Below are 27,989 nucleotides of genomic sequence, written 5' to 3' on the forward strand. Positions count from 1 at the left end.
AATTGTACGAGAGTTTTACTACGAACAATATTCTATCAAACATGACACAGTACATTTATATCAGATAATTAAATGTCTGCATTCCTTTTTTAAGCCTGTCAATGTTTTTTTAAGAAAATGAAAGGTTCAATGTGTGAAATTGGCAGTGTTTCAACTTCTGTAGGTATCCCGCAGCCTTTTTTAATGATTTGGGAGCATGTGATTTGAAATGTGTATCTGAAGATCTGCAACAGTTTTCTAATGCTTTCAGCTTCCAGAACCGTATGAAAATAACAGCTACACGCTGTCTAAATAATGCCATTGGTATCACCATTGATAACAGTGCCTTCCACTGGAAAAGTATAGTTTTACAGCCTTACATCTTTGGGGTATAATCTCCATATTGCAGATGCACTATATAAGTGAAGGGTGAAGGGCATAGGAAATTTGATTGCTGGAGAAAACAGCAATACAGTAGGAGATTTAAAGGACTTCATCTCTTTGAGTTATCAAAAAGAAAATTGATGTGTGATTTGGTTATAAAGTAATAAGTACCTCTATGGAGGAAAGTTAAGGGTTGTTTAATATAATAAAGTCTTGTCAAGTACCAATGTCTTGAAGCTAGTGTCTAATTCAAATGGAAAATAAGGCATAAAGCCTGATTGTGTGGACTACCCACTGAAATATTCCATCAAAAACCAAGAGGATTTGTCATCTCTGTGTTCATGTTGGGAATGGTTGTTTTTTCCTGAAAGATGCACTTTGTCAAAATATAAATTATACTTAAGTTAAAATGCCAATTACTTGACACCATTTGGAATTACATGCACGAAGCTGTATGGCTTGTGATGTACAAGACATACAACAAAGTTCATTAAGAGGTTCTAGTATTGGTCCTATGAATGTTTATTTTGGGATCCAGCTATCTTTTCTTGATGTCCTTGTGTAAAGCTGAAAAATAATGTCAGTTTGTGTGGCATGGGAACATCTATGTGGAACTGATAAATCTAAGACTCCTTTTCTTCTCTAGAGTATCAAAAGGTAGGAATTGTATAGAAGTGAAGCTTGTACCTTCTTAAAATATATATATATGTGTGTATATATATATACATGTATATATTTAAACTATGCCAGTCAAAATTAAAGTAGGGACTCTTTCATTTCTAAACTGGCCTGCTCATTTCATATCTTTGGTAAATTAGTAAGTGTAGAGCTAGGATAAAAAAATTATGTTTTGTTTCAAGTGCATGTCATGCAAGGGTAGTGCATATAGGCAGCACTAAACAGGTAAGTATTCTAATGTAGCTCAAATTGATTTCAATAGGTATTTTAGATAAATGACACTTTTAAACATGTGTAAAAATTGTATTTGCATAAAGGTCTTTAGATGCATAAAGTTTACTATTCATACACTTATATGTTTCCAAAGATACTAATATTAAGACCATATTTATGGTCTTAACGTGAAATTTCCATACAAGTGAATCTAGATGGAGTATGCTCATCAGTGAAAACTGCAACACACTATTTTGCCAACCACTATTTTTATCTGTCTCCTCAAAGAATAAAAGAAAAAGAAATTAGGAAAGCTGAGTTGCAATGTGATCGTTCAACTCAACAGACCTGAGAGTTGCCAAATGGATTGAAAAATTAGAGAAATCTCTCACTGAAAACACTGTCTATGGACACTTCTGAAATCATCTTGGTTACTAACTTCATTTAACATAATATCGAGTGTGGTAGTCCATTTTGTGCAATTTCTTAAAGTAAATTGGAAGACAACAGAGGGTTTAGAGCACAGGTGATTGATATTTCTACACTTATTTCTGGGAACATGAACTTGAAATGTAGCTATATAAAAATAGTAGAAGCATATTTTCAGTAATTTAAATATCTCACATGCACTTTCATTTTTGTAACAATTTGATTATTTTTAAATCTTTCATTTGTTTCTCTTAAGACTAAGTTTATATCTGTCCATGCACGCTCACCATATGCAGTGAAAAATGACTAGGCAGAAGAGGATAAGATTTTTAAATATGCATAATCCTAAAGACAACCTTTTACTGTGAAAAATACAGTAACTTCTTTCTTAGGGAATGATGTGTTTAATCTTTGCTGTTCATCCAATATGAAAGTTGTGTAGCACATTTGTGTGAAAACAGAAATATTTTGATTCTGAATTACTTTACAATATTCACTTTAACATAATAAAATTGCTTGTGTTATCTGTAAAAGATAAAGGCATAAACAATTGTGGCATATGGCCAGTCTAAATCAAAGCCTAACCATTATGCCACTTTTGTAAATGAAAAAGTGTTTGTACTTTGCAGGTGCACAAAGATTAGCTGTGCGTGTATTTGAATATCTGTAACTCCTTCAATTATGCATTTCCACACATACAAATACAAGAAAAAAAAGTTTTGCTTGAATAGAGGTACATTTCAAAGTACTTGAGGTTGCAAACCTTGATACTTATGGAAGCACAGAGTTTGTTCCACATGTATATGTTTATTTACTGTTATGTAACTGAAGAAATGTCACAATCAGTCAAGAACATTTTTAACTTCTTGTTTTTCCTCAGGCCATAATTCGCCATCAGATTTAGTGTGAGTGCAAAACCATGTCTGTGAGTGAAATTGTAATAATTCATAACCTCCAATATGTTACTGCTGTTGTGTATCATAAATATAACTCTCTTTAAGGCCTCAGGCGTGCATGTAGACTGCTAGAAGAGGTTGAATGAACTACAGAATAATGGTTCTGGTAGTTTGTGTTCCATCTAAACAAGCATCAAAAAGGGAGGGAATCCCCCTGTAGACTGTAGACAGTGATTTCTTTATTCAGATCGTGACAAGATTTACATTACTGGTGATGATTATATGGTTAATGAGGCTTGGAGCTGATTTTCCCTGGTTAAAAAGTTAATTCTACTAGCCTCCCAGTTAATTCCCTAGCTTCTACAGTGGTAGAAGTAAAAAGGTTCCTCAATTTCTGTTATCCAGATTATAATCTGTGGCAATTTTCAGTGGTATTTTTTCAAAGTTTAGTATCCAAAAATAAACATCTGAGTTCACTATAATAAATGGCTAAATTTACAGAAGTACTGAGTACTAAGAACTGCTGCTGAATTTAGCAGGACATGAAGGTTCAGCCCAAAGATCATATTGCTTTGGAGTCAAATACATAAATTTCACTAGATAGTATGAGAATTTTAGCCTTATTTTTCAGTAGATTTAGTAAAAAATAATTATAAATACTTCTAAACAGTTAAATTTTGTTTGAATTTTTGTTGGCTTGTTGGTTTTAATAAAACCATTAGCAACACTTTTTTTGAAAATGTTCATCAAGTCTCTGAACTTCCTCTCCGGCTCTTATTGAACTCAGAATTTTAGGTCTGTCAGTCTGACACTTCATTTAAAAAAACAAACAAACAACAAAAAAACATCCTTTGGCATTTTCATCGTGAAAGTAGAAAACCCATACAAACTTTCACACTGGTGTTTTACTTATAGACCACTAGATTTAGGTTTCTGCAACGATCGGATAATGAGTGTGCTAACAAGCTAATCAATAATACTGTGTAAGAATGTTTAATACATGTTTCTTAACTTAAGCTCTTTGATCAAGTGCTTTACATTAGAAATAATACTTGAGGATCCAACTGGTCCAAAAAGCAAAATCCTGATAAGTCTTCCACTACACTAGTCCCTTTTAGTGGCTAATGATTATTTCAGTACATGGCTACTTTTTAGAAAAGCAGATATTGAATAGAAACATTTTTATTATAGCCATCATCAGAGAGAGATTAGTATCTATCTCTTAGGATGTTTTGGCCCTTACTACTTATCTACTACCTTATCTACTACTCCATTACTTAAACTTTTCCAAGCCTTCCTTGTACACTGCTGTTCCTAGTTCCTACAATACATTTGACTTAATGTTTTCCTCTTTTTGTCTGGACAAGTACTTTTGTGACTGAAGGTGTTTTGAGTATTCTAGTAATAGTCTTTATGATATTCCCAGTCAGCAACTTAGAACCCTACTAATTTGTGTTATAATGAAAACTCTTGTTTCCATGAATAGGTTGTAGCTTACAGTTCTCATCTGTTCTGTTTCCTTAGCTTATTCTGCCCTAAGCCCTTGACTAGTCAAGAATTTGGAAACTCAGTCACTAGTGTCAGAAATCACTTGCTGCATCCTGCTTTTCTTCTTGTTATCTCTAAGCTTCCAGGTCATCTCTGTGCCCTATCTTACCAAGTGTGTTTATGTAGATATGCTCTTTTGGAAGAATGTAAAATGATTTTATTTATTTTTAAAATTCACTTTTGCACTGTTTACTTAAAGAAAATTATTCATCTCCTATGTCTTTCTGTTCTGTATTTCATAAATAAAATTGCAACACCTGCTCAGTGGTTGTGCATCTTATCCCAAATATGTTCTGCAGAACCAGAGGTTTCTGTCCTTGCTTTAACTTAACAGTCAGTAGTATTTGTACTGTTGATTAACTTGTATGGAAAACACTGATGCAAGTGTTTTAAATTGGTATTAGGTAGTTGTTTGTTTTTTTTTAATTGTTTTTTTTTTTCTTCTTTTTTAATTCAATTTCTAGTACAAGAGAAAATATAACATTGCTTTTCCCTCTAGTTTGAGTTGGCAAAGGGACCAAGAGTGTGGATAAACTAGTGAATGAAGGGAAGACAGAGGCGTCCCTGAACAGAGAACACAGGTGAATAGATTTCCCTTTAATCATGGAAGCCAATGTTCTTGTCCAGGAGTAACACATTTCAGTTGACCAAGGGCAACTGTGGTTTCTTGGTCAGAAGGCAGCTAGATAGTGGCTTTGTCTACCTTTTCATTTTTCTTTTTTCTTTTTTTTTTCTCTTTTTCTCTTTTCTTTTTATTTTTCTTTTTCCTTTTTTTTTTTTTTGTTTTTCTTTTTTTCTTTTGTTTATTTTTATTAGCCTACATGTCAATCCTTTAACTACCTACAGATCTGAGAAAAAGGTAGGCCCTTTTGGAAATAGTTATGGCCGCATATAAGAGCACATTATAGAGAAAATTCCTGGCAGACAGGGACAAACTAGCATGGTCCTTAAAGGGTCCTATAAGCCCTTAAGAATTTTTCAGGGATGGAGATGTGGTGTCAGTCTACCTTTGTATATGAAGGTATAACTACTAAGGACTGGTTTAATAGTCTTGTCTCGAGTCACTCTTTGCTCATGAATACACTCTTTGTATTCATTGGAAAGAGCTTTTTCCCTATTTCAGTATATAATCGTAACAGTAATTCCTCTGTCTCTAGTGTTAAATATTAGTTCTTATACTGTCAAAAGACAAATTATTTTCTGATTTTTATACTTTGCTTTATACAGGCTCAGAACTGGAATACAGATATAACATGTAGACAGACGTCTATAATGTAGAATTTTATTCTGATATTACGTAAATTGGATTTTTGTATCTTAGAAAAGGAACTGTTGAGTAAATCTTTTTATTCAAAATATGTAAATCATTATTTCATCTCTCTAGCTTTCCATTAAACAGTCAGTGTAGTGCGTTGTAGTTCGGTACAATAAATTCTAATTGATGAGTAAATATCTATTTCATATTATGGAACATAGAAATAACAAACAATAATCTCCTTTGCTGACTACTTATTTTCCAAAGCAAAAACTTCTGTGACAATTATGCTTTACAGTGATTTAATTTCTATTATACCATGTGATGTAATACAGTTGCAATAATATTGGTTGATGGATGTTTTTTATGTTGAGAATACAGGTTGCTTATTGCACCATTGTTGCAAATCTTCATTTTAATCATCAGGCTTAAGTGCTTCCACCATAGGGAAAATAGATTATCCATAGCCTGCTATCTTGTATAATATAATTTTATGAGTAAGCTAATTTTCAGTTAGTGAATGTAGTGACATAGTGAAATATCAAGGTGAATCTCTCTCTCTCTCTCTCTCTTTTTTTTTTTTTTTTTTTCCTAGTCATTTATGTTTATTATTAAAGGAATAAGTGAAATTTTGTCAGGTTCCTTATTGAAGCGTTATGTACCACTTCACATAATAAATTTTTATCAGCCTCAGTAATATAAACCTTCAATTTTAAATGAGCTTTAATGTTCTGTCTTGGCTTCTTTTTATACTTAGGAAAATACAGGTGAATGTCTAATTAGGTTTTTATTGTACCTCTGTTGAATTGTGATTTCACTTTAACAGCACATCTGACTAAAAGCAAGGAAATTGTGAAATGTCAGTAGAGAAACAGTACATAGAGAAAAGCAATTACTAGAAAAATATTTATACATGTCCTAGAATATGGAATGTGTAACATAATAAACTGTATTTTTTAGAAGTACCCAGAAGCTTTAATTATTAGGTTTCTTTAAAGTATCAATTTTTAGCTTTAGTAAATCTAAGCAAAAATAATGAAAGCAGCATGCTAAAACAGTATTTTTTTTAGATTCTGGAAGCTTACATGTATTGAAAGCAAGTAATGGCCAGGACATCAAGAGGTTAGAAAATTCCCTCTGAAATCAGAGGGAAAAATTCTTGTTGCTGTAAACATTTTCTTAAGTATAAACAAAAGCAATTAAGAATAATAAAAATTAAAGCTTGTCATTAATTATTGAAGTTAATAATGATTGGACTGGATGTATTTCTGTTTTTAAGAGCTATGAAGCATTTAAACAAGCTATCTAGAGATCTCAAGTCTTTGTTTATGCAAGTGTTCAGAACAGATTAGTCAAAAAGGTTCTGAATGTACAAATGAATCTTCTTTAGTGAGTAGGAAGGACCAGTTTGCTTTAAAATGTTCCTAGCAGTGCAGGGTATTTTTAGTAATTTCAGTCACTATTTAGACAAGACAAATATGCTTACCTCTGTGTGAATAACCTAGGTGAAATCTATGGAGTCTGTAAGTAGAAATACTTATAACTGTAATTTAACTTGATCTTCAGAGAGCCTCACATTTGTAGTTTTGATTATCTTCTATTGAATAAGTAGCAGATACTGAGGATTTGATTCTTCTAATTTTGTTTTCAAATTGATGTGCTCATATCCCGAATGACTAGATTGTAAAGCAAAGGCAAGTTCTGTGTTCCATCAGCGTTTTCATGACTATTTTTAGTCAATAGTATTTGGAGGTACAGGGCAACATTATGTTGTACATATATGTACATAACATATGTACAGCATACCTGTATACTCAAGAAAACGTTCACATCTTGAGTATACAACTAAGGAAACACCTTCCTATCCTTGTTAATAGCACATAGTAGCTAAAGGTACCAGTCATGACTGTGGATTCTGTTTCTGTGAAAAGTGACTAAAATTGATACCAAAAGCTATTGTTCTGTAATTGGAACAATAGTTTCTATTGAAAAGATTGATCAGTAAATAATACTGATAATACTGTAGTTTTCTTGATGAAACTATTTTTGATGTTCCATGAATTACCACCCTACATCATTAGCTGTTATATGTGACAATTGCAATACAGATAGAGTGACTGCCTCTAATTAAATATAATTATGGAAAAGTGCCTGTTTAAAAATATGGAACAAATCTTTCTGTAATGGCACAAACATATGGTATCATACTTTTTTTTCTCCCCCCCCATCACAGTGTAGGATCTATTGTATGAGTGTTACATTAAAATAAACTAATTGATCAAATGGTTCTTTCTGACCTTGAAATCTTTTGAAGTTGTATGGTTTAGGTCCTGTATCCTGCATTGAAAATTTCACCTCTACATATCTGCGTATTTATTATCTTCAGTTATTCATCAGTTACTGAACACTGTGGACCTGTATCTCGTTATGTAATCTGATATTTTATTTCAAAATACATTGAAAATTCAGGTTTTCTTTGAAAGCTCCAAATGAGATTATATCAAATGAAATAACATGCTTATTAAAAAGGACAGATTAGATTTCAGACTGATTACTGTACTTCCCCCTTCCCTTTTTTCTCCTAATCTCAAAATTTTTGTCCTTCAAAAGCATTCCTTCCCCCCCCCTAAAAAAAAAAAAAAAAAAAAAAAAAAAAAAAAAAAAGTTGTGCTGGTGCTATGTACAGTATTTTGTTTACAGTAGTGTAAATATTTCCAGTTTGTGACATAATTACTGAAATAACTCACCTCTTTCATATCAACTCTTACCTAGGAGCCGTACTGCAGACTCATTGATGTAGGTTTTTTTCTGCATGGCAGTCCAGGCCAAGCTGTGATTTCACTGCATGATGCAACTTCACCTTTTTTGGTTGTCTACGGGAGTAATTATAATCTATTCTTGTATTGCCTGTGCATGCCAATATGCTTATCCTAATGGTGTATACATTGAATGCAATCTAAGCATTAAGTGCATGATCTGGAATTAAAAGAACCCATAAAATTAGGAAGTTTGAGTAAATGTAAATTACACATATTGATATCTTTAGTTAAGCATAGAATGAATAGGACTTAATATGTACCAGGTCTATATATTTAAAAAGTCCAGCATATTAAAGTAGTTTATGGACTAGATAGACAATTGCAGTGTTATTAAGATGTGGGAAAATGGAGTGCACAAACTATCAGGTGTGACAAAGGCTGAATGATGCAAGTAGCATTCAGTACGATAAACCTATCCCTGATATCAATTTTAGTAACAGGTGACAGTGACAAGAGGTAAGATTATACATAATTATTAAAGGTCAGAATCTGGGAAGAATTTTGAAATGCAACTTCAAAAATTGAAAAAATAATTTAAAATGGATTTATTTACAAAACTCCACTAAAATGAAATTTCATACAAAGAATTGTAACATTGCTCTAAGATCCTTTTACTACAAATGACATTGTGACCATCCTAAGCAACCTGTTATTCGTATGTTTGCTCATCCTACATCAGCACAGTAGAAGATATGATTTAATGTTAATCTTATTGTTTCCTGATAAAATGATGAAACAGCACTTCGGAAAGTGACTTGAAACGTTTTTTTAGTGCTGTTGATTAGTACAAACATTGAGGGTATGTGATGAGAGGTTATACTATGTGTTTGTTGTTGTTGTTTTTTTGGGGTGGGGGGTCAGCATTAATTTACAGATTGCACATTAATATTTGATTTGGTGAATGAAAATTACACTTAATTTTGAGGGCTAATAATAGTGGAATGTTATAATGTTTGAAAAATGATCATTGTGAACATATATATAAAGCTAAAATATGCTTTTGGTGTTTACTTTTAAGCAAGCTGATGAAAACATGTTCATGCTCAAATATTCAAAACAATAAACAAGAGAAATAGTTTCAAATTGACAACTGTTATATCACCATCATGTTATATCACCATATCACCAACAAAATATTGCTGCCCTAGCAATATTTTCTATTCAAGATTACCCATGATTTACTTATTTTTATTTTATTTCTAGATTCTACATAATTATTTCATGACTTCTTTTTTTCTTATAATGGAGAACAATTCTTTTAAGACTGTAAAATTGATCAGACGTATCTATAGGGCAGCATGATGCTTTTCCACCTGAAATCAGTGCAAAATGGACTATTATTACACCAGTCCTTTTGATTTTCTGGTAGCTCAGCGTCTAAACCTGACTGCACATCTACGTTCCCACACACAGCAGCCTGGATAAAAAGGTGTTGGATAATATAGTGCATGTTTGCAAGCCATGCTAAAGTGGTGCTAGAAAAAAAAAAAAAAAAAAAAAAAAAAAAAGTGCTGCTATGTATTCATTTTGTTATATCATTGTATTCCTCTTCTTACATTGACATAAAATGGTTTTATACCAGGCTTGTGATAATTCATGTGAGCAATTGCTACAGGTGTTGGCAATACCTTATTCCGTTTGTTAATGGAGGTGAAGGGACTGCTGAAAAAAGAATCATGTACTGTCATTAATCTAAAGGGCTTTGTCTTTGCCATTGAAAAAAGTCACTGTGATTGAGACTGTCAGTCAGGCTCCAGGCTAGTCTCCTTGTCTGATAAGTTGAATTAGGAAAGAGTTGAGTTATTTTTTAAATTGTTCATTTAAATTAATTATGCTCTTTTGCAAAGTAAATGTTTTGTTGTTGTTGTTGTTGTTTTATTATTTATTATTTTTTATTTTTAGCGAGTCTTTCATATCATCATTTTGTCTTAAGAATACGGTAATCTGCTCTTAAGACTACTGGTAAATAAATAGGTCCCACAGTTGGAACAGCTATGATATTAAAAGTTCCAAGCAGAAAAAATTACTAGGTTGTAGTTATATCCACCTGGAAAACAGGTGGTAGTGGAGGTCAGAAAAAACTGTGTATGTGTGCAGTACTTCCAAAATCATGTATGATAAAAAATTTCCAGGAGTTCAGGGAGGGGGGAAAAAAAAAAAAAGTGATAGAAAGGGCAATCATAAATATTTATATATGTTGGGAGTAAATGTTACCTTAACTACTCTGGAGTTGGTTTAAAGGTGAAAAATTTAAACTTATGCATACTGTGATGTTCAGGATATAGTCAAAGATATCAGATGGTTACTCTTGGTAGCTAAAAGGTTTTTGCTTCAACTCACCTTTATGTTATTCCTAATAAAGTGGAGTAAGAATATGAATCCAGACTTCCCAATGATAATTTATACAAATATTGGCTGTATAATAATTTGGTTTGGGAGAAGCTGAGCCGCATGATCTTGTTTCATAAGAAAATTCTGGTGAGATTTGTGGCACCCAAAACGTATCTTAGGTACTAAGTTACTAAGGTGCTTTAAGGACTGTTGTGTTGATGGGGTGGATAAGGCTAACAAGTCCTTTTGAGGAATGAGAGAGAGGAAAATCTAAAATTATTAAATGCTTGTAAGTACAGTGTTTTCTAGCTTTATTATTATTATTATTATTATTATTATTATTATTATTATTATTATTATTATATTTTATGTATTTATATATTATCTATTATATAATATATATTATATAATATTATATATATATTATTACTATTATTATTATATTTATATTTTCATATATGCCTTTGAAATATGAGACAATATATCCTGCCTGGTGTAACTGCGTATTAGGGTATATACAATTACAATTAAAAAAATATAGCTATAGTTGTACGGTAATAATAAACTTGGGTAACAGCTGTACGTGTACTAGAAAGCATGACTGAAAAAGCTGGCCCAGTAATGTCAGATTTGTCAGAAATGTCAGATTTCTACCACTTTGCAGTGCTTTTGGATTTCATTGCTCATTTATGTCATTCACTGACATTAAAATCAATAGTATACCTGAGGTTCAAGCTTATAACTAATAAGTAAAAATGAGAGAGTAGCCAGTTATTTTTATTAATTAAGGGAAACAGGAGGCAAATTCCAAAAACAACTGTCAGATGAATGAACTGAAAATGAATTTTAAGGCTTCACTTCATCTGGTACTCTTCTCATTTTTCAGATAGGATAGTTGAATCTTAGGCTGAAATTTTCTTAAGAAAATATTAGAGTTTTTGTTGTTGTTGTTGTTGTTGTTGTTGTTGTTGTTGTTGTTGTTTTATGTACAGTAATAGCAAGGAAGAAGCGTATGGAAACAATCCTCAAAATTATCTGGAGGAATCTAATGTTTATTATGTATCAAGCAGAAAATCAAAACTCAGTTTTATGTTGATATACAAAAGCAAAATGATTAATAGTCTCCAAACTGGAGTAGGTCAAGTAGAAGTATGTTCTCATTTTTGAAGATTGTAACTGTTTCTTTGAAGAGTGCAGCCAGATGAGGAAGACTTAAAAGCTGCACAGCAGCATCAACAGAGTAGAAAGACATAAATCACTGAGATGGAGGAGTAGTTCAAGTTAGATACCAATGATGGTTGGATGTTGAAAGCTTCATGCTTAAGGAAAGTACGTGTGGTAGTTTCAAAAAGACAGCAGCTGCAAAACAGAGTCATATGAAATAGGGCAAGAAGAAAATCTCAGAAAGTCATATATTCCTCCTTCTGCTGGAATGTCAGGTGGCTATACATATATTTATTCCAACAGACTCTTAGCTAAGAGTTCAGTTGTTTGTAGGCCCTTTGCTTTCCTCTTCCTTTCTGTAGGAAATGTTAGAAATTTCACATATGTGGATCATTGTGTTGATATGTAAAAACTAGAAATCATTTATAAATATCCAAGGGACTGTAAGTAGCCTGTGTGAAAAAGAATTATTATGATTCTAGAAGCGTAATATAAAATGTTTGCATTTTCATTTCACCAATTATTTTCTGTTTTCTGGAGTAAACAGCTACAACTTATTATTCCTTGCCAGACTTTGATAAAGAATATTAAATAGCATCTCTATATTAAATCATGTAATCACAACAGAAGTAATAAAAAAGGGTCTAATTACAGAGTAGAAACATGCAAGATGGCCAACTTCAGTAAATAGGGTATGCAATTTAACAGAATTACCATAGCAGAGAGAACTAAAGAGACTTAATAAATTTTGTCAAAAAGGTTAACAATAAAATGTTAGTTGAAACAGTATACTGGAAGTTTTCTCTTTAATATCCCAGTAATTTCACACAAAAACCTTTAATTAAAAATGTAATTGGGTTTTCATCAGTGAGATTGTTTTGTCAAGGTAATGTAAGACCATTTTCAATTGCCAGTGTTCTCAGCTTTTGGTAAACAATTAGTAAATCTAATGCAAAGTAAAATACAATCTATGTAGCTATGTGGTTCTCAGGCAAAGCTCTTCAGATGCAGATATCTTGAGCAGCGTTGAGAAATTATTGGAGTATTTTGCAAAAAAAGTGCATACACCTTAACGAACATTCAAGGTTATGGAGATTGACACTGGGCTTTTTACTTATGCTTATTTTAGCACTCGCTTTCTGAAGCTTTAGCTGTACTGAAGGAATCTTACTTTAGCTTTTGTTTTTGCAAGTCAGTAATTGGAGAAGACATATGCTGTGAGTAGTACTCAATGTACATTCTGTACATTATAAATATGCTGTTTTTAGAGTGAGAAATTTAATGTTCTGTAGTTCCCAGTAATTGAATATAAAAATGATAAGAAAAGTTTCCTGTAGTCATACTTCACAATTTTAGAGTAGGGGCTGAGGAAGGTAAGAGTTTGATTTTGCTTGAATTTTGTGGTAGGCTGCCTTATATTTTAAAAGGACAGCCAACAAAAATGTACTTAAAATTCATGGAAAACTTGAATAAGAAAGATGAAGCCTCGGAAGCAGTTATACTGGGAAGTAGTTTTTCAACCAGGAAAGACATGATATTGCAGAATATTGTCGTCATATTGAGAGAAGCACAATTATTAAATTATTTGCCTTATTCCTTATTTACATATTTTTCACAACACAGATAGCCCTACAAAAACACGACAATTACATCACCACTGATTTTACCAAGTTTTATTAGTTCACATAGATAAAGTAAGCAGTTGCAAAGTTACTTATTTCTGTCATTAGATAGATATGTTGTCAATCACAAATAAGTCCTTAAAAGTCAGAGTTATGCTAGGGAAGATCTGAAGCATCTGAGATGGGTTAGTATACTTTTGGTTCTGCAGTTGTACCAACTTCATTTCACTCTTCATGCATGGATGTGACAAAAATTAACATTAGTAGTCCCTGTATTTCCAACCAGAAGTCCTTCTTTGTCTCACTTTCTAAATTACTTTTCCATAAGAGACTCTCAGATTGCAGCCTCTGTTTTGTGATCTGTGCTTGTTTTCTTATGTGAAATTTATTTTTTAACAATTTATCCCGTGGAATTTGACTGAAGAAGAAATCTCCATGACTGGGTTCTCATTGCGAAGTTTCAACAACCTCTATTCAGTTGCATAGCCAATTGTTTTCTGCTAGTTGGAAGAAGCTTAATTTTCTTTATGGATGTGTCAGCAAGCATGCACTATGAAACTAATACTATTAAAAAAAAATCTGTCAAAATTATATTTTAATATAAATATATTCTTATACATAAAACAAATAAACATTTAGAGTAAAAAGTGCTCCTCCTTATCATGAGACAGAAAAGTAAGTGATTTATAAGGAAAAACAGTATGTCTCTAACAGTGGTTCTCAGAAAAAAAATTACTAAATGATTCTGTTGTACCAGTTGATACTGGTTGATCTGTTTTTGCTGTTGCTTATTACTTCTGATGGCGTATTTTTTGGAAAAAAGAATGAAAAAGAATTAAGAAACTTTTTAATTTTACCTCAAATTAGTCTAAAATTTGTCAAGGTTTCCATGTGGGCTAGGGACATAATAGAGAAGTACTTAATTGTAGAAAGTATCTTTAGAGCAGAGGGGTCATGATGCACTTTTTAAATTAGATGAGAAATAGAAGGGTAATATTGTAGTGCCAGCTTATGATCTATCACATGTTAAAAAGTAACAGAAAATGTTGTGATAGAAAGGTAAAGGTAAATAAGGACAGTTACTTGCATTGCTCCTGCTTTTGTGTGCACATGTGTGCATGCGTTTGTGAGAAAAGCAGTTCTCTTTACATGCTTGCAATTTTATAAACCAAGCAAATGTCTCAGAAATCTTGCAATATAGCTTTATTTCACATTATTTGGCATTTCATCTTTTATCTTGATGAAATTTATATTTTGAAAATTTATTTTAAAATTGAACAAAGAAGATGCTGAGTGTTGATGTAATTCTAAGATATGGTTTTGTAGTGTTTATGAGCCTAACATGAGTAATACATTTTGAAAAGGAATATGTAAGAGATGCATATGGAAGCAAAGTAAAGAGGCCACTTCACATACAGAAAAGGCAGGAATGGAGGTGAAAACAAAGAAAGGTGTGGATTAATTCAAAATAGTTTGATTGCATATTGAAATAGTGGAGTTTTTAAGACTGTGAATCATGGTTTAATTCATTATGCAGAGGTCAGTTGGAACAGAGAATGTGAAAAAGGCACTTGTTGAAGTCAAGTGTATAAGAAAGTCAAGCATGTAAGATACAGGTATATATACCTATATTTAAATATAAATATAAAGATACAAGTATATAAATATACAGGTATGTTTGTCTGAAGCTTTCTGAAGGAACAGGAGGAGAAAGTAATAGGCAATATGGAGTTTAAACACGAAGATGCTACAATAAATTGTTTGTCCTGTGAAGGACAGCCAAGCACAGTCAGTATCTTAGTTATGAGTACAAAAACAGAAGGTGCAAGATTTGACACTGAAATGGCTGGGAGCAGAAAGTTCTCTGCGTATGTGTGTGCATAGGAGAAACAGAGTTAACTTTAGAAGCAGGAGGTTAAGTGATCAAAAAGAATTGTAATATATTATTATAATTGACAAGAAGGTATAGGAAATTGTCACAGCATTATCCTTGATTTAGGGGATAACTGTCAATAACATTCAGTAAGAAAGGGATTGTTACTCCTTCACTTACTACCTTCAGGTATACAAAACTTAGAAAATACTGGTAACAAAGAATGTAATGGGCCTATGGACTTTTATGGATCCCAAGTCTGTGACAGCAGATTACATTGCATTTCTGCTAGGGGTAAAGTTAGTTCTTGCCTTCACATTTTTCTGATTCAGCTGACTTCTCTTCTCTCTTGGGCGAGGGAAAGCTTAAGTTTTCTGAAAAAAAAAAAAAATCAAGTTTTTTAAATTAGTATCTTTCAGTACTAATTGAAAATGCCAGCAGCAAAACTTCCTTGGTAGATGACATCATGTCAAGTGAGAGTGAAGTAATTTAGAAGACATTTTCCATAAAAAAATAATGAGCTTATTGATGTTATAATTCAAAGAAAGGCCTTATAAACTGAATCGCTTATCAAGCTTTCTTATAATTAGAAGGTAACATGAATTGTAAGAAAATACTTTTTCTTCCTGTTACCCTAACATGGTTAATAAAGCCATTGAACTAAGAGAGGAAAAACTGTTATGCTCTTTGTCACTCTGTGAGATTTTAGACAAATTCAATTCTTAGCCTCACTGATGTACTATAATTATGATATTTATTTCACAGGGATGACGCTTGCTAGGCATCCATCTATCCTTAGAATTTTGCTATATGTTCATACCAGTTTCTGTAAATAATATTTTAACTTCTCATTCCCTTCTGAGTAGTACAACTAAACCAGAGTAAAAGGAATAGACAGTATTCTGCACTGAATGAACATTGCTTATACTAAATGATACACCTGTCTTTTCCTATAGTTTAGTCTTAGCACTATGTCACTGAAACAGTAAGTTAATCACAACACCCATAATTTTCCATTCCTTGTACTGTTAAAATATATATTTTAAAGGGGTGCAAAGGAACACTGTTGTATCAAATTTGTGACTTTTTTTAAAATTATTTTTTTAAACTCTAAATCTTGTATCATTGTTTTTTTTCTATAAATAAATTTGAAGGAATGTGGAATTATAGGGGAGCTTTCAGGGAAAATAATTGAGAAAAAAAGGTGATTTCAGACAAAATTATGAACAAATAATTTATATATCCAATTAATAAGTATTAATTGCATTCAATTTAAATTTGAAAATGGCAAGTGAGTGGAATGTCTTTAAAATATATGATACTAAAGAGATTCTAAATGTTGAGTGGTTTCTCTCATTTATTTGTTTGTGTTGGTTATATTTTAGCCACATCTACTGATATTTCCTCACAAAACCATCCCTTGATCTTAAAATTCACTGTCAATGGACATTCCTTCTGATAGAAAATTAACATTGTACCATATTTTCATATAATGGTCTACTGTGCAACTGAATTTGAAATTTATTTTTTCTTAGTATCAGATAATTTTATTTCTTTCTCTGGTATGCTGAGGTTGTAATGACTTTTTTTCTTTTAGTTCCAAATTTTTCAATTTTACATTTCATTTAATTAACATTATTCATTATATTTTAGCTTATCTAATTTCAATAATGGACTTAACTTTTCCTCCACCATTATTCAGAAGACAAATTTGATTCCAAAAATTAAGATCTTAAATTAGGACATTTTCTCTCAATTCTCTTAATTTCTAGATTTTCAATAACTTCTTAAAGTTCCAAATTTATAGAAGCCGTGGTGCAATATTAACATCAGTAATTTCCTAGTTACAGCACTTATTTTCCTTTATGGACTATGCGTCGTTGCAAAACACTTTTTTTTTCTTCAGAATGCTTGCTAATTTGTAACCAGAATAATCTGACTTAGAATTAACCTCTTTTATTTCAGTGTGTAACTATTTGCACCCAGATTAAAAACTGGCATTTATGCTAGGGTTGCAGGCCTTGTAAAAAAAAAAAAAACACATTAGGAATAGATGGACATCATGTGTCAAAACCAGAATATTTTTTTCACCAAAAAAATACAGAGATGGAAATTACATATTGAGTAGCTACTTCAAGTACTGAATTGGGTAGGCACAACATTTTCCATTGCAGTGGAGAAATTTTCATGTAAAATCATCCAGGTAGATGTCACTATGGTGTCAAAACTGGTGTAAAGTCTGAATGAACATAGAATTCCTTCCCTTTGCTTCTGTCTTAATGGCATAGTGACAATGGTTGCAGTGTGACACGTGTTGATATGTCATGTCTTATTGATACACAGCCCATTTTTAACTGCAGCTCAAAGCCTCGTCATCTTTACTTCTTGTCAACATTTAGCTCCATCTGTGTAAAGTTAACTTTCTTACTCTTCAGTGAATGAATTTATGCTTATAATGCCTCTATAACTGGACTTTGTGAGTGCTACTGTTGCTGTAAAAATGCAGTAATAATAAACAGAACAAGTAAATAAAGGTAATGTGAAACTGAAATGAGTAGTGGTGTTGAAAGAGCATAAGAGGAAGGACGAAAATTAACAGAGGATAACCCATATATATGACATATATGTGACATATATATATGGCAAATAAGTAAGGCTCTGTCTTTACTGCAGATTAGGCAAATTAAGCCCACTTTTATATCTCTATATGCAATTTATATTGAATGGTAGCATGGAGCATAGGGTTGCAGCAAATAATTTGATATAAACATTGAGATGAATAAAGCCTCAAATCAGGCATCCCTTGTGGGATATAGTTTATTACATACAGAGATGGCAGGGTAAAGGGATATCATAGTGCGTCATAGATTATCAACAGGATATCCTTACACTAAATGAAATAAAATCGGCACTATGACTTTGGAAAAGACAAGAAGTCATCTCTTTCAAAGGCAATACCTTTGATGGCCTAAAAGGGTGAAATCCCATAGGAAAAGACATCTAATTTTAGTGCAGAATAGGAAACACATTCTTTGCCCTGGAGATCCTAGCAATATATTGCCTGTGAGCATAAGAATTATAGCACTTACGGTTTGAGAAAACTCGGTGCAAAGGGAAGTTTCAAAATGGCTTCCTTTCTGCAGCAGGCTGAATGCTGCAATGATAAAGCTAAGTGGTCTTTTTTTCTTTCATTCTTTTTTTTTTTTTTTTTTTGGTCTTTTTTCTTTTCTCTCAGTCCATATGCAAGCTACAGATGAAACTGAAAAATCCAAACTGAGTAATATCACCAAAATATAACTTGCAGTACAAAATCTTATATGTCCTGTGTATGAATAATCATTTATTTAGCCTTAGTGACATGCCTTTCTGACATAATCTTCATTTAAAATAAAGAGGACCACAGAATCATAGAATTTTTCAGGTTGGCAAAGACCTCTAAGATCATCTAGTCCAACCTTTAGCCTAGTACTGAAGTCCATCACTAAACCATGCTACTAAATTCTACATCTACAAATTTCTTAAAGACCTCCAGGGATGGCGGATCAAACACTTCTCTGGGCAGCCTGTTCCAATACTGCACAGCTCTTTCAGTAAATAAATTTCTCCTAATATCCAACCTAAATTAACCTAGGATAATTTAACCTAGTTTAGGTAATCTAACCTTGGTGCTAGATTTGTGTTTGTTTTGTAGATGGATAATTTAGAAATTGAAAAAGAGGGATCATATCTGAAATGAAGGATGTTTTACAGAGCGAGAACTAGCAGTAAGACTAGCTTACAAAGGGCTACTGATAAACAGCAGTCCCAAATCAGGATTATGATTCGCTGCTAAGTATTTTGCAAAGAAGACGACAGTGTATTAGATTATTTTTCAGATCTTGCAGTTTTTTGTTAAGGACAATAGCACAAAGGGAGAGCAGTTAGCTGCAACCTTAGCTGACCTTATCTAACTTTTACGACAAGTACCAAATCACTGTGGAGAGGAAGATAATGAAGCTATCTTTATCCCAGTTATATTTGTACAATTTTATCAGCTTCAGTGAATGCCTGCAGCTTTTACAGAAACTTAACCTGAAATCAGGGGTCTCAGCCTCTGGGTTGGTACAAGATTTTTCATTCTGGTTCTGTGGCATTTTCTGTGGTTTCTGTTGATAGGGTGCATAGGATGATAGTGACCTTATTTTAACAAAATGCTTTCCTCTCAGTAATGCCATACAGAAAATGAGGATGTTGGATTCTCAAATTATATTCACTCTTTTTGTAGCTAAACCTGTATTTTTGAAGTACAAAATGCTATTTTCTGTCCTATATGTTAACATTTGGCTTCTCTTAACTTCTGCCTGCTTTTCTAAATCAGTTTTATTTGATCTATAACAGAAATGTCTCATAACTTCAATGTCTTTATAAATAACTTTTTCAACATTTTAATGTAATTTCCTGTATCACTGAAGTTTCTTAAAATATAAAGCTATTGTACATCAAGAAGAATTTTACTGTGTGCATTCATGCATCTAAAGACAAGAGAGGGCATGCTGTATTTAACTTGTTTTGATCTGTGATGTATACGAGGAATGGAAAATTTGGCTGCATGTGTAATGACCTGGTAGCCTGGGTAATTTCCTTTATGCCTTAAATTAGGTAACAGACATTCATAATGCATAGAATCTTGCTTGTTGAGCAGTCTAGCATTATATTTGAAGAGCTGCAGCTATATGAACTGGTATTACAGTCACATTCAGTGATCTATTTGACCTGGGAAGCCTGGAATTTCTTCTTTCCTGAAAGAATGTTTTCAAAGGTTCCAAATGATCTACATTTTAGTTTTATACTCTATTAGTCATTGTGAATACATGATCATTTGCGATATATGTGTATATATATGTATATATAGTGGGACATTGTATATACGTAGTATATACATCAGCATATATTGGGACATGACTTTCACTTCAGTCTGAATTCAACACTGTTCTGTGGCTTCACCAACCTGTTCTACAAAACTCACAAATAAATCACTAATCACACTCATGGAAGTTATCTCCTTCCTTAGATTAAAGTATGTTTATAAAGTACCAGTTTGTATAGAGTATGCTTTGGACTTGTCCCACTATTAAATAAAGCATAATATAGTAAGCTAGAATTTGCAATGGCTGCCTGACACACAGGAAGGTATTTAATTAACCTGCATGCAGAAATTAACCCTTAGAGTACTGCTTCAAATTTCTCTATTTATTTTGTTGTTTAATTTTACCAGTGGGCTATGCTGCTTTTCTACTCAGCTCATAGTACTGTCATCAAGTACATAAGTAGCAAAACAAACAAACAAAACAAAACAAACCCAAATCTTACTGTAAGCAAGGGCTTCTACAAAAATAAGTGCCTCAGATTGCTAATGGGTAATGTATTTCTAAGCAACTTTTTTTTTTTTTTTAAGGTTTTATGGTACAATAAAAATTAAATTAAAACATGTAATATTTCACTGTAGCTGTGTGCTTGTTATGTTTGTTCCTAAAGTGTACTGAGTATGTTCCTATAGAAAGAAGTCAGTTCTTTAAGGGTTAATGTGGGGTTAGGGAATCCTGGGTTATTTTCCTGCTTGTCTTTTATTAAATTTATCTGCATGTTAATTTTCAGATATTACCTGAACAGGTAAATATTAAGAAACTAACTGAATGAATGAAATAATTCATTTGAAATGCTTGCTTGTATCTTGTAAACAACTGGAAAAATTGAGATTTGATCAAGTTTTTAAATGAAATGCATAAAATTCTCACCAGATTAGAAACTCATATAACGACAATTTACTTTGATTTTTTTTTTTTTTTTCAAATAGCCCAATAGAGTCCTGCCAGAATTTCTACAAAGATTTCACGTTACAGATCGACATGGCTTTCAATGTGTTCTTCCTACTCTACTTCGGCTTGCGTGTAAGTAGTGTGTCTTTGATAATATGCATCAGAGAGGGAATATAAATATTAGGTAGGAAACTCTTTGAAAACAGACTGACTTTACAATGACTGAACAAAATTAAGCCAAGCTCTAAAATGTATGAGCAAAGCTTTTGGTTAAGAATATTTAAAAAGTAAGGATAAATGTATAGGATAACTAAGGAAACCAATAGCTTATAAGCTTAAACTGTTTCAGTATATTGTAGTATGACAGAAAGTGAAAAGTATTATAGGTTGGTGCTGGTCAGTAAAGTCAAAAGTAGTTTCAGTGTTCTCAGTGAGTGTGAATACTTGAATTATTCTTGTGCTGTATTCAATCTGTCTTTGGCATTTGGAGTTGAGATAACAGCTGATACAGCTGCTATAATCAGTTTTATGAACATCCATTTTCCCAAACGGCTAATGAATACTTTGCAGAATTGTAAAATACCAGTCAATGTGCTGAAAAATATATCATTAAAGTATCCTTTTCACTTTCTGAAAATCCACTGATGCGGTTTCAGCAATTCAAGTGTTTCCATGTTTCCTTTTTCCTTTCCTTCTTTCCTTCCTTCTATGGCTTCAGGACATGGAGATACTCTTTGAGGTTAACTGGTGGTTGATAACTGGAAAATAGGGGGAAACAAGGCATAAAACATAGCAGAACTACGATGGAAACTTTATAAGAGCAGAAAGCTTGCCTCATTGGCCTTTAAATTTCATACAGACATTGTCTCATGTTTTTCCTTTGCCCATTTTTCTTCCAAATCACAGGAGCTCATTTTTCTTTATCACAGTGGCAGTTTAGCTCCCCCTATTTCTCTTCAGACCAACTTAACCAACTTTTTCTGGTGCTTCAGTGAGTAAGTCTGTTGCACATCTAGGTTATTTCATTACCCAGACTAGGTGCAGTGTCTGTCCTTTAATTTAACAGATAAATTCCTTCAGTATTTAAACTACTATATATGTATTCTAAGCTGCATATAAACATATATAATAAACTGTAATTATTCAGTGTCTCAGGAGCTTTTGTACATGTCCACGAGACCTTCAGTATAGGTTGACTTTTTGACACAGTAGATTCAATGCATGATACATATGAACTTCCAAGAACCCTGTATTTAGAAGTATCCAGATACTTTTTGAAGTTTGTGTTGGTGATGTTCTTACTAAGATAGTTAAAATTACATATTGTAATAGCACAACAGAGCACAATAGGTGAGAATATACTGATGTTAATACTTGCACACTGTGAATGTGAGTGGCCTTTATGGAAAAGCGCTATGGAAAGATAAAATGCTGATCCGAATACATGTTGTGAATTAAGAAAATATCAATCTGAGATCTTGAAAAACTTTGAGTTCCAAATATTCTGACTACTTTTAAATTCAACAGAGGGGAAATCAAAGATTTTGATGAAACTGGATATTTTTTGCTCAGTTTTCATGCTGAAAGTTTGATTAACTGAATGTCAATACATTTTAATTTTTGACTTTTCTCCGAGACAAGTTCTGTTCTATTGTCTGTTTCCCTTCTAAGTATGACTTTAACATTATTGACATCAGCAGATCTAACAAAGTTGGTATGCACCATAAACATTTACTGTTAAAGTTTTAATGTAATTGCAGAAAAGGGGAAAGCTAATCAGATGGAATACCAGTGCAGGCTTTGAAAGAAAGTGAACGGATGTTGTCTCTAACTCAGAAAATTGTTTTAAAATATGTAATATTTAAATATAAATATATATTTAAATATATATTATTAATTAATATTATGATTGTTATGAATTATATATAATATTATTAATTAATAGTATTAATTAATATATCAATGTATATTTATATATAAATATATATTTATGTATAAATATACATATGTAATATATAATTGTTTTAAAATTTAAAATATGTTAGATCGAGTTTTATGTTTTGTCTGAGTAATACTGCTCCATTAGATATCTCCATCATGTGCTAATATTTTGTATTTATATTTATATATAGTATTTATAAAAAGCTTGTTTTAATCATTACTTGAATGAATTAGTTGTTGAACCTTGTTTAAGCAAGCAAGCATAAATAAGCAAGTTCAAACTATGATGTCTGACATCTGAGTTTCCTAGATTCCTTAGACTGATTTCATAGTAAGCAGGGACAAAGGACCTCTTCCACAGCACAGTTCACAGGACTGAAGTCTGGTTGCTATCCTGAATTATTCCTTGTAGGGTTCAGCCTGGTAATTAGCTCTCTCTATAGGATGATTATTGGATCTTTGTAAGCTATCATATATTTGGAAATATGTGAACAGCAAATACATGATGGGACTACATGTTTGGAGTGCTAGAGCAAAGGTGATATAATTTCAAATGTTTTATACCTACCTACACTTTTCTTATATTACTGATACATTGTTAATAAATGTGGAGGAAACAGTTCTTTACCACAGATCTTGCACCCCATCAAATAAACGTTCTGCTTCTTTAGTTAGAAGAAGAAACTTCACTTTAATCTCAATGTAGTTATGAAGCAATGCACAATACAGACTTGCCAAAAAGTGACGCCATTTGTCTTGTCTGCGCTGACCTAAAAACATCAGTTACTTCTACACTAACTTCGGAATCTAGTATTTTGGAATGGAAAATATTGCACCCATTTGCAATCACCATGAGTATAACCTGATTCTTCTCTCTCTTCCCCTCTTTTTTTTTTTTTTTTTTTTGCAGTTCATAGCAGCCAATGACAAGCTATGGTTTTGGCTAGAAGTTAACTCAGTCGTAGATTTCTTCACGGTCCCTCCAGTGTTTGTGTCAGTATATTTAAACAGAAGTTGGCTTGGTGAGTAAAATAGTTTTTCCTTTTAATAGCTGTTATAAAAATAAAGCTGCTATAGAAACAGTTTGCCATATTTTGATAGATGATACATACCTTCATCTTGTGGCATCATGGAAGCAGAAGAACAGTACAAAAATTATTCTTGCAGTCAATTTGCTATTTCAGCAGACAGGGGGGTTATGTTAGAAAAAGCACTTATTAAGTTCATTTTTTTTCTCAAATGACTAATATAATCTCATACTGCAACTTGTGTTGAGGTCCAGCTTGAGAATACTTACATCAGGCTGTTTTTACAAAACAGGGGAATTTAGTGTAATTGTTACAGTTTACAATCTGATCCAGACCATTATTTACTTAGCTCTATTGTCATTAGTCATTTTCAACAATGAAATCAACAAGTTCTCTTCACATTTTACACCAATATAGCTAAATTTTAAATCAACTGAAGCAATACATTTGGGTAGACATTACCAATTTTAACCTTTGTATAGGAAAGACCACTACGAATTCATTAGAAAAAAATATGCCACACATAAAAAGGATTGCAAAAAGAAACAGAGAAGAAAAAAATCAATTAAAAAAGAACACACATAATTCACATGTTAAGTTTCTTGTACCAAGTCCATATTCCTTTCTAGTTATGGAAAATTAGGGTCAAAATTGGAAGTTTTTATTTGGGGACAACATAGGGAACCTTAACATTTTTCGGTTCAATTTTCTACAAATACAAGCACTCATTGTCCCTGAAAACCAAAGGGAGTGGTCAACTGGAATGTTTCACTCAAAGGAAAATAAAACAGACTACCTTTTATAGAAGTATAATATTTCCAATTTTATACAGAAATGTAAAGATAAAAAAAAAAAGATTTATGATTCAATGTTTTATGAAAGGAGTGTAATAGATTGTATAACTATGTTTGGGTTCACACTATACATTAGTTTTTAATAATACACCAAAGAAGAAAGCAGTAATACAGCCAGGAAATATGATTACAAATCCTCATATAATTAGTGTCTTCATCATGTTCTTCTACTGTGTGTGTAAAACTAACGCTTTTTGAAGAAGAAAATGTGATACAGTTCCATATTATATGATAGAAAATAAAATTCAGAATAAGTTATGTTAATAACAAATGAAGTTACCCTTAAAAGAAAATTGCTGATTTCACTAGCTGTCACTCAATCCTAGATTGTTTGTGGTATGTGAATAGGATATGTTTTTGTACTTGAATCTGCCATATTGGTTTCCCAGAATTTTCAGCTTTAAATAATTGGAGATGAAGGTGATCTAAGAGTAAAGACTAGAAATTAGAAATTAGAAAATGAATATGAAATGAGAAAATAGTGCATGCACAAAAAAAAAAAAAAAAAAAAAAAGGAAATGAGGCGAAGAGGTAATTATTTGAGATGAACAGCATTTGTGATTGCACAACTGACAGACTCATGGTTACATGACAATCTGACAGTACCAATAAAAATAATGAGAGACCTTGAACACTTTAAAAACTATCAAGGAGAAACTTTTCATGATCTATGTCATTTTACAGGCAGAGTTAAGTGTTGTACTTATATTTATTTGTAGGTTTGAAAGAATTTTGTTTTTTTCTTAATTGCACCAGTGTTACTTTTCCTGGATATCTTGTTTATAGTCCCACTTCACCTGTTTTTTGACTCAATCCTTTTAAGACATTTATCACCTGCTGAGACTTATTATTATTATTATTATTATTATTATTATTATTATTATTATTATTATTATTATTATTATTATATGTAGCTGGCTTAGCAGTGACATATTTACAGTGTTTGATCTTTGCACTTCCTCCTTTCACTGTGTCTATTCTATTCCAGAGCAGTTTTTGCTTAAGGGAAAATCATCCTTACTAAAATATTTTACTAGTTTAAAAAAAATGTGAATTATTGGGGTCTGTGACAAATGTAATTTAGACCAGAAAGTTATTATTTTGTGATGCTGTGATGAGTTTTTAATCAAATACACAGAAGTGTATTAAGTAAGACTGTCTGTTCTTTTACACTTTTTAAAGAGACAGCTAAATTTACCCTGCTGAAGCCAAATGCTTGGGACATTGGGACATACTCATGGAAATATGGAAGGACAGGAATTGTGGTTGAAAGGAAAAGAGGGTGTTTTGAGTGTAATACTTAGTTTCAGGTTAGGTGCCCGCTTTTCCTGTTTCTTTTATGTATTTTTGTAATTGAGGGAAAAATGCTTATCCAGAGAATGGTTCAAAACATGTAAGTTCAATTTTCTGCTCCAAGTATTGCCATGGGTATAGGAATTACAGGGAGTTTAGCCTTCTAGTGAGGCTAGTAAATACGGAGTGCTTAATGTTAGGCAACACAAAGACCATCTAACAGGTTCAAAATTCACTCTATCCCAGCAATTCTTTGCATATTTTAGGAATCAGTTACTTGTGAAGCAGGGTTTCTTTCTATGCCCTACATTTCAAAATCATTCTGGAGCCCAAATATGATAAGTTTATCTGGAATATATAGCACACCAGGGTCTTTCCAGCTTATTTACTACTAATTCATTTTAGTCAGCTGTGATGAATTGTCTAAGTATTAAACAACTAAAGTTATCAGAATGTGTCTTGAATTCCTGATTTAACAAGAACCATTGGGGTTTAGCTAACTGATAATAAAGTAAATATGAACACATACTTCAATTTTTTTATATTTTTTTTTTTAGTGCGCTGTCCTAAGTCAAAATTAAACTTGGTCTTCAGAACACTAAATGCCCATAGAAAGACATGCAGTAGAGGATGTGTCATCTGAATAAATACTTTTTTAGTATATGGTAGTGGAAAGCCAGTTGGTTCTCTTCCTACTCCTATACTAGTTCAGAAATGCCACCATTAAACTCTTATTTAACTCAGTATGTGAAGCTTTCCCCTTTTCCTGATTCTCTCTGGGGTTCAGTTGTTCATGAAATGTATTTGTGTATCTCATTTTTTCAATTTTTCAATCAGTATTCATAAGGAATGATGTTTCAGACCTAATCCTCAAGCTAGATTCCAGTATGCAAACAAAATTCAGAATTTAAGAAGGATCAAATTATGCTTTACCATCAAACTGTTCCTGTGAATGGTAGGGTGTTTACTGTCTAATATAAAGCTGAAGGCACAACAGCACTTAAAACCGACAAAAATAACACATTTTTACATTTGATAAATCATTTTAGAAAAGATTTCTAGTGTATCATTTTTCTTAGCTGTCCAAGGGTAGCACAAGCAAAGAGAACATATGAGCAGACTACAGCTGGCACATGGAATGGTCTGCATGCTATATTATTGAAAGAATAAGAGATAAGTAGATAAATGGAGGAAATAAATCTGTAAACAATTCAGTGGTATACTGCAATAGTCAGTGGAGTTAAATCCACTGTGCTGAGACTTAAAACTGTACAGTTAAAAACATCACTGTGTTTTCTGATGAAGTTCATTTGCATCTAGATCCCCTTGACGTTTTTCCAACTGTTTTGCAAACAGTAGCATTTGTGCAGATACTTACATGTAAACTAAAGTTATGCTTCATAAAATCATAAACACTTCTTGCACCGCACAGTATAAGAAATATGTTGATAGTGATAAAAGGACAATTCTCTACTTCAAGTGCAGGCTTCTGTGGAGCAGAGAGAATCTTCCCAAGGGAAGAATGGTTATGCAAAGGATGGAGCTTCTGGCTCTAAAGATTTTACAAGTCACTTTCACAGTTACATTCAACCAAATTTCAGTGAATTACTATATGCTTTCTTTACAGTCTAAGTGAAGGTAGGCTAAAAATGCTGTTGGAGGAAAACAAAAAAATTTCCAATGGCAGAAATGATGCCATGGCAAAACTCATTTTTTAACACAAAGTCATTATGATCTGAGTATTACAGTTAAGTTTTGGATCAGATCTTTTTTTCTTTGATAGCTTGCATTCTAGTAAGCTGGAGAGCCCTGCAACACGTGAATATCTTCCAGCCTTATTCAGTAATGATTTACAAACACTCTACACTCCACTTAAAACTCCATCTT

At 32.4% G+C, this 27,989-nt stretch overlaps 1 protein-coding gene across 1 annotated transcript in view; it reads left to right on the forward strand.

The window, feature by feature from the left end:
* Nucleotides 1-27,989, forward strand: part of KCNMA1 (potassium calcium-activated channel subfamily M alpha 1) — a gene marked incomplete at both ends in the record, with an annotated part of 478,007 nt that overhangs the window by 260,516 nt on the left and 189,502 nt on the right. The window contains 2 exons of the mRNA XM_084290022.1: nt 21,025-21,118; nt 23,838-23,949. Of these exons, the coding sequence (XP_084146148.1) occupies nt 21,025-21,118; nt 23,838-23,949 (206 nt within the window). The remainder of the gene's footprint in view (nt 1-21,024; nt 21,119-23,837; nt 23,950-27,989) is intronic.

The sequence above is a fragment of the Netta rufina genome, assembly GCF_964035555.1.
Source record: "Netta rufina genome assembly, chromosome: 7".
In the NCBI taxonomy this organism is placed as follows: domain Eukaryota; kingdom Metazoa; phylum Chordata; class Aves; order Anseriformes; family Anatidae; genus Netta; species Netta rufina.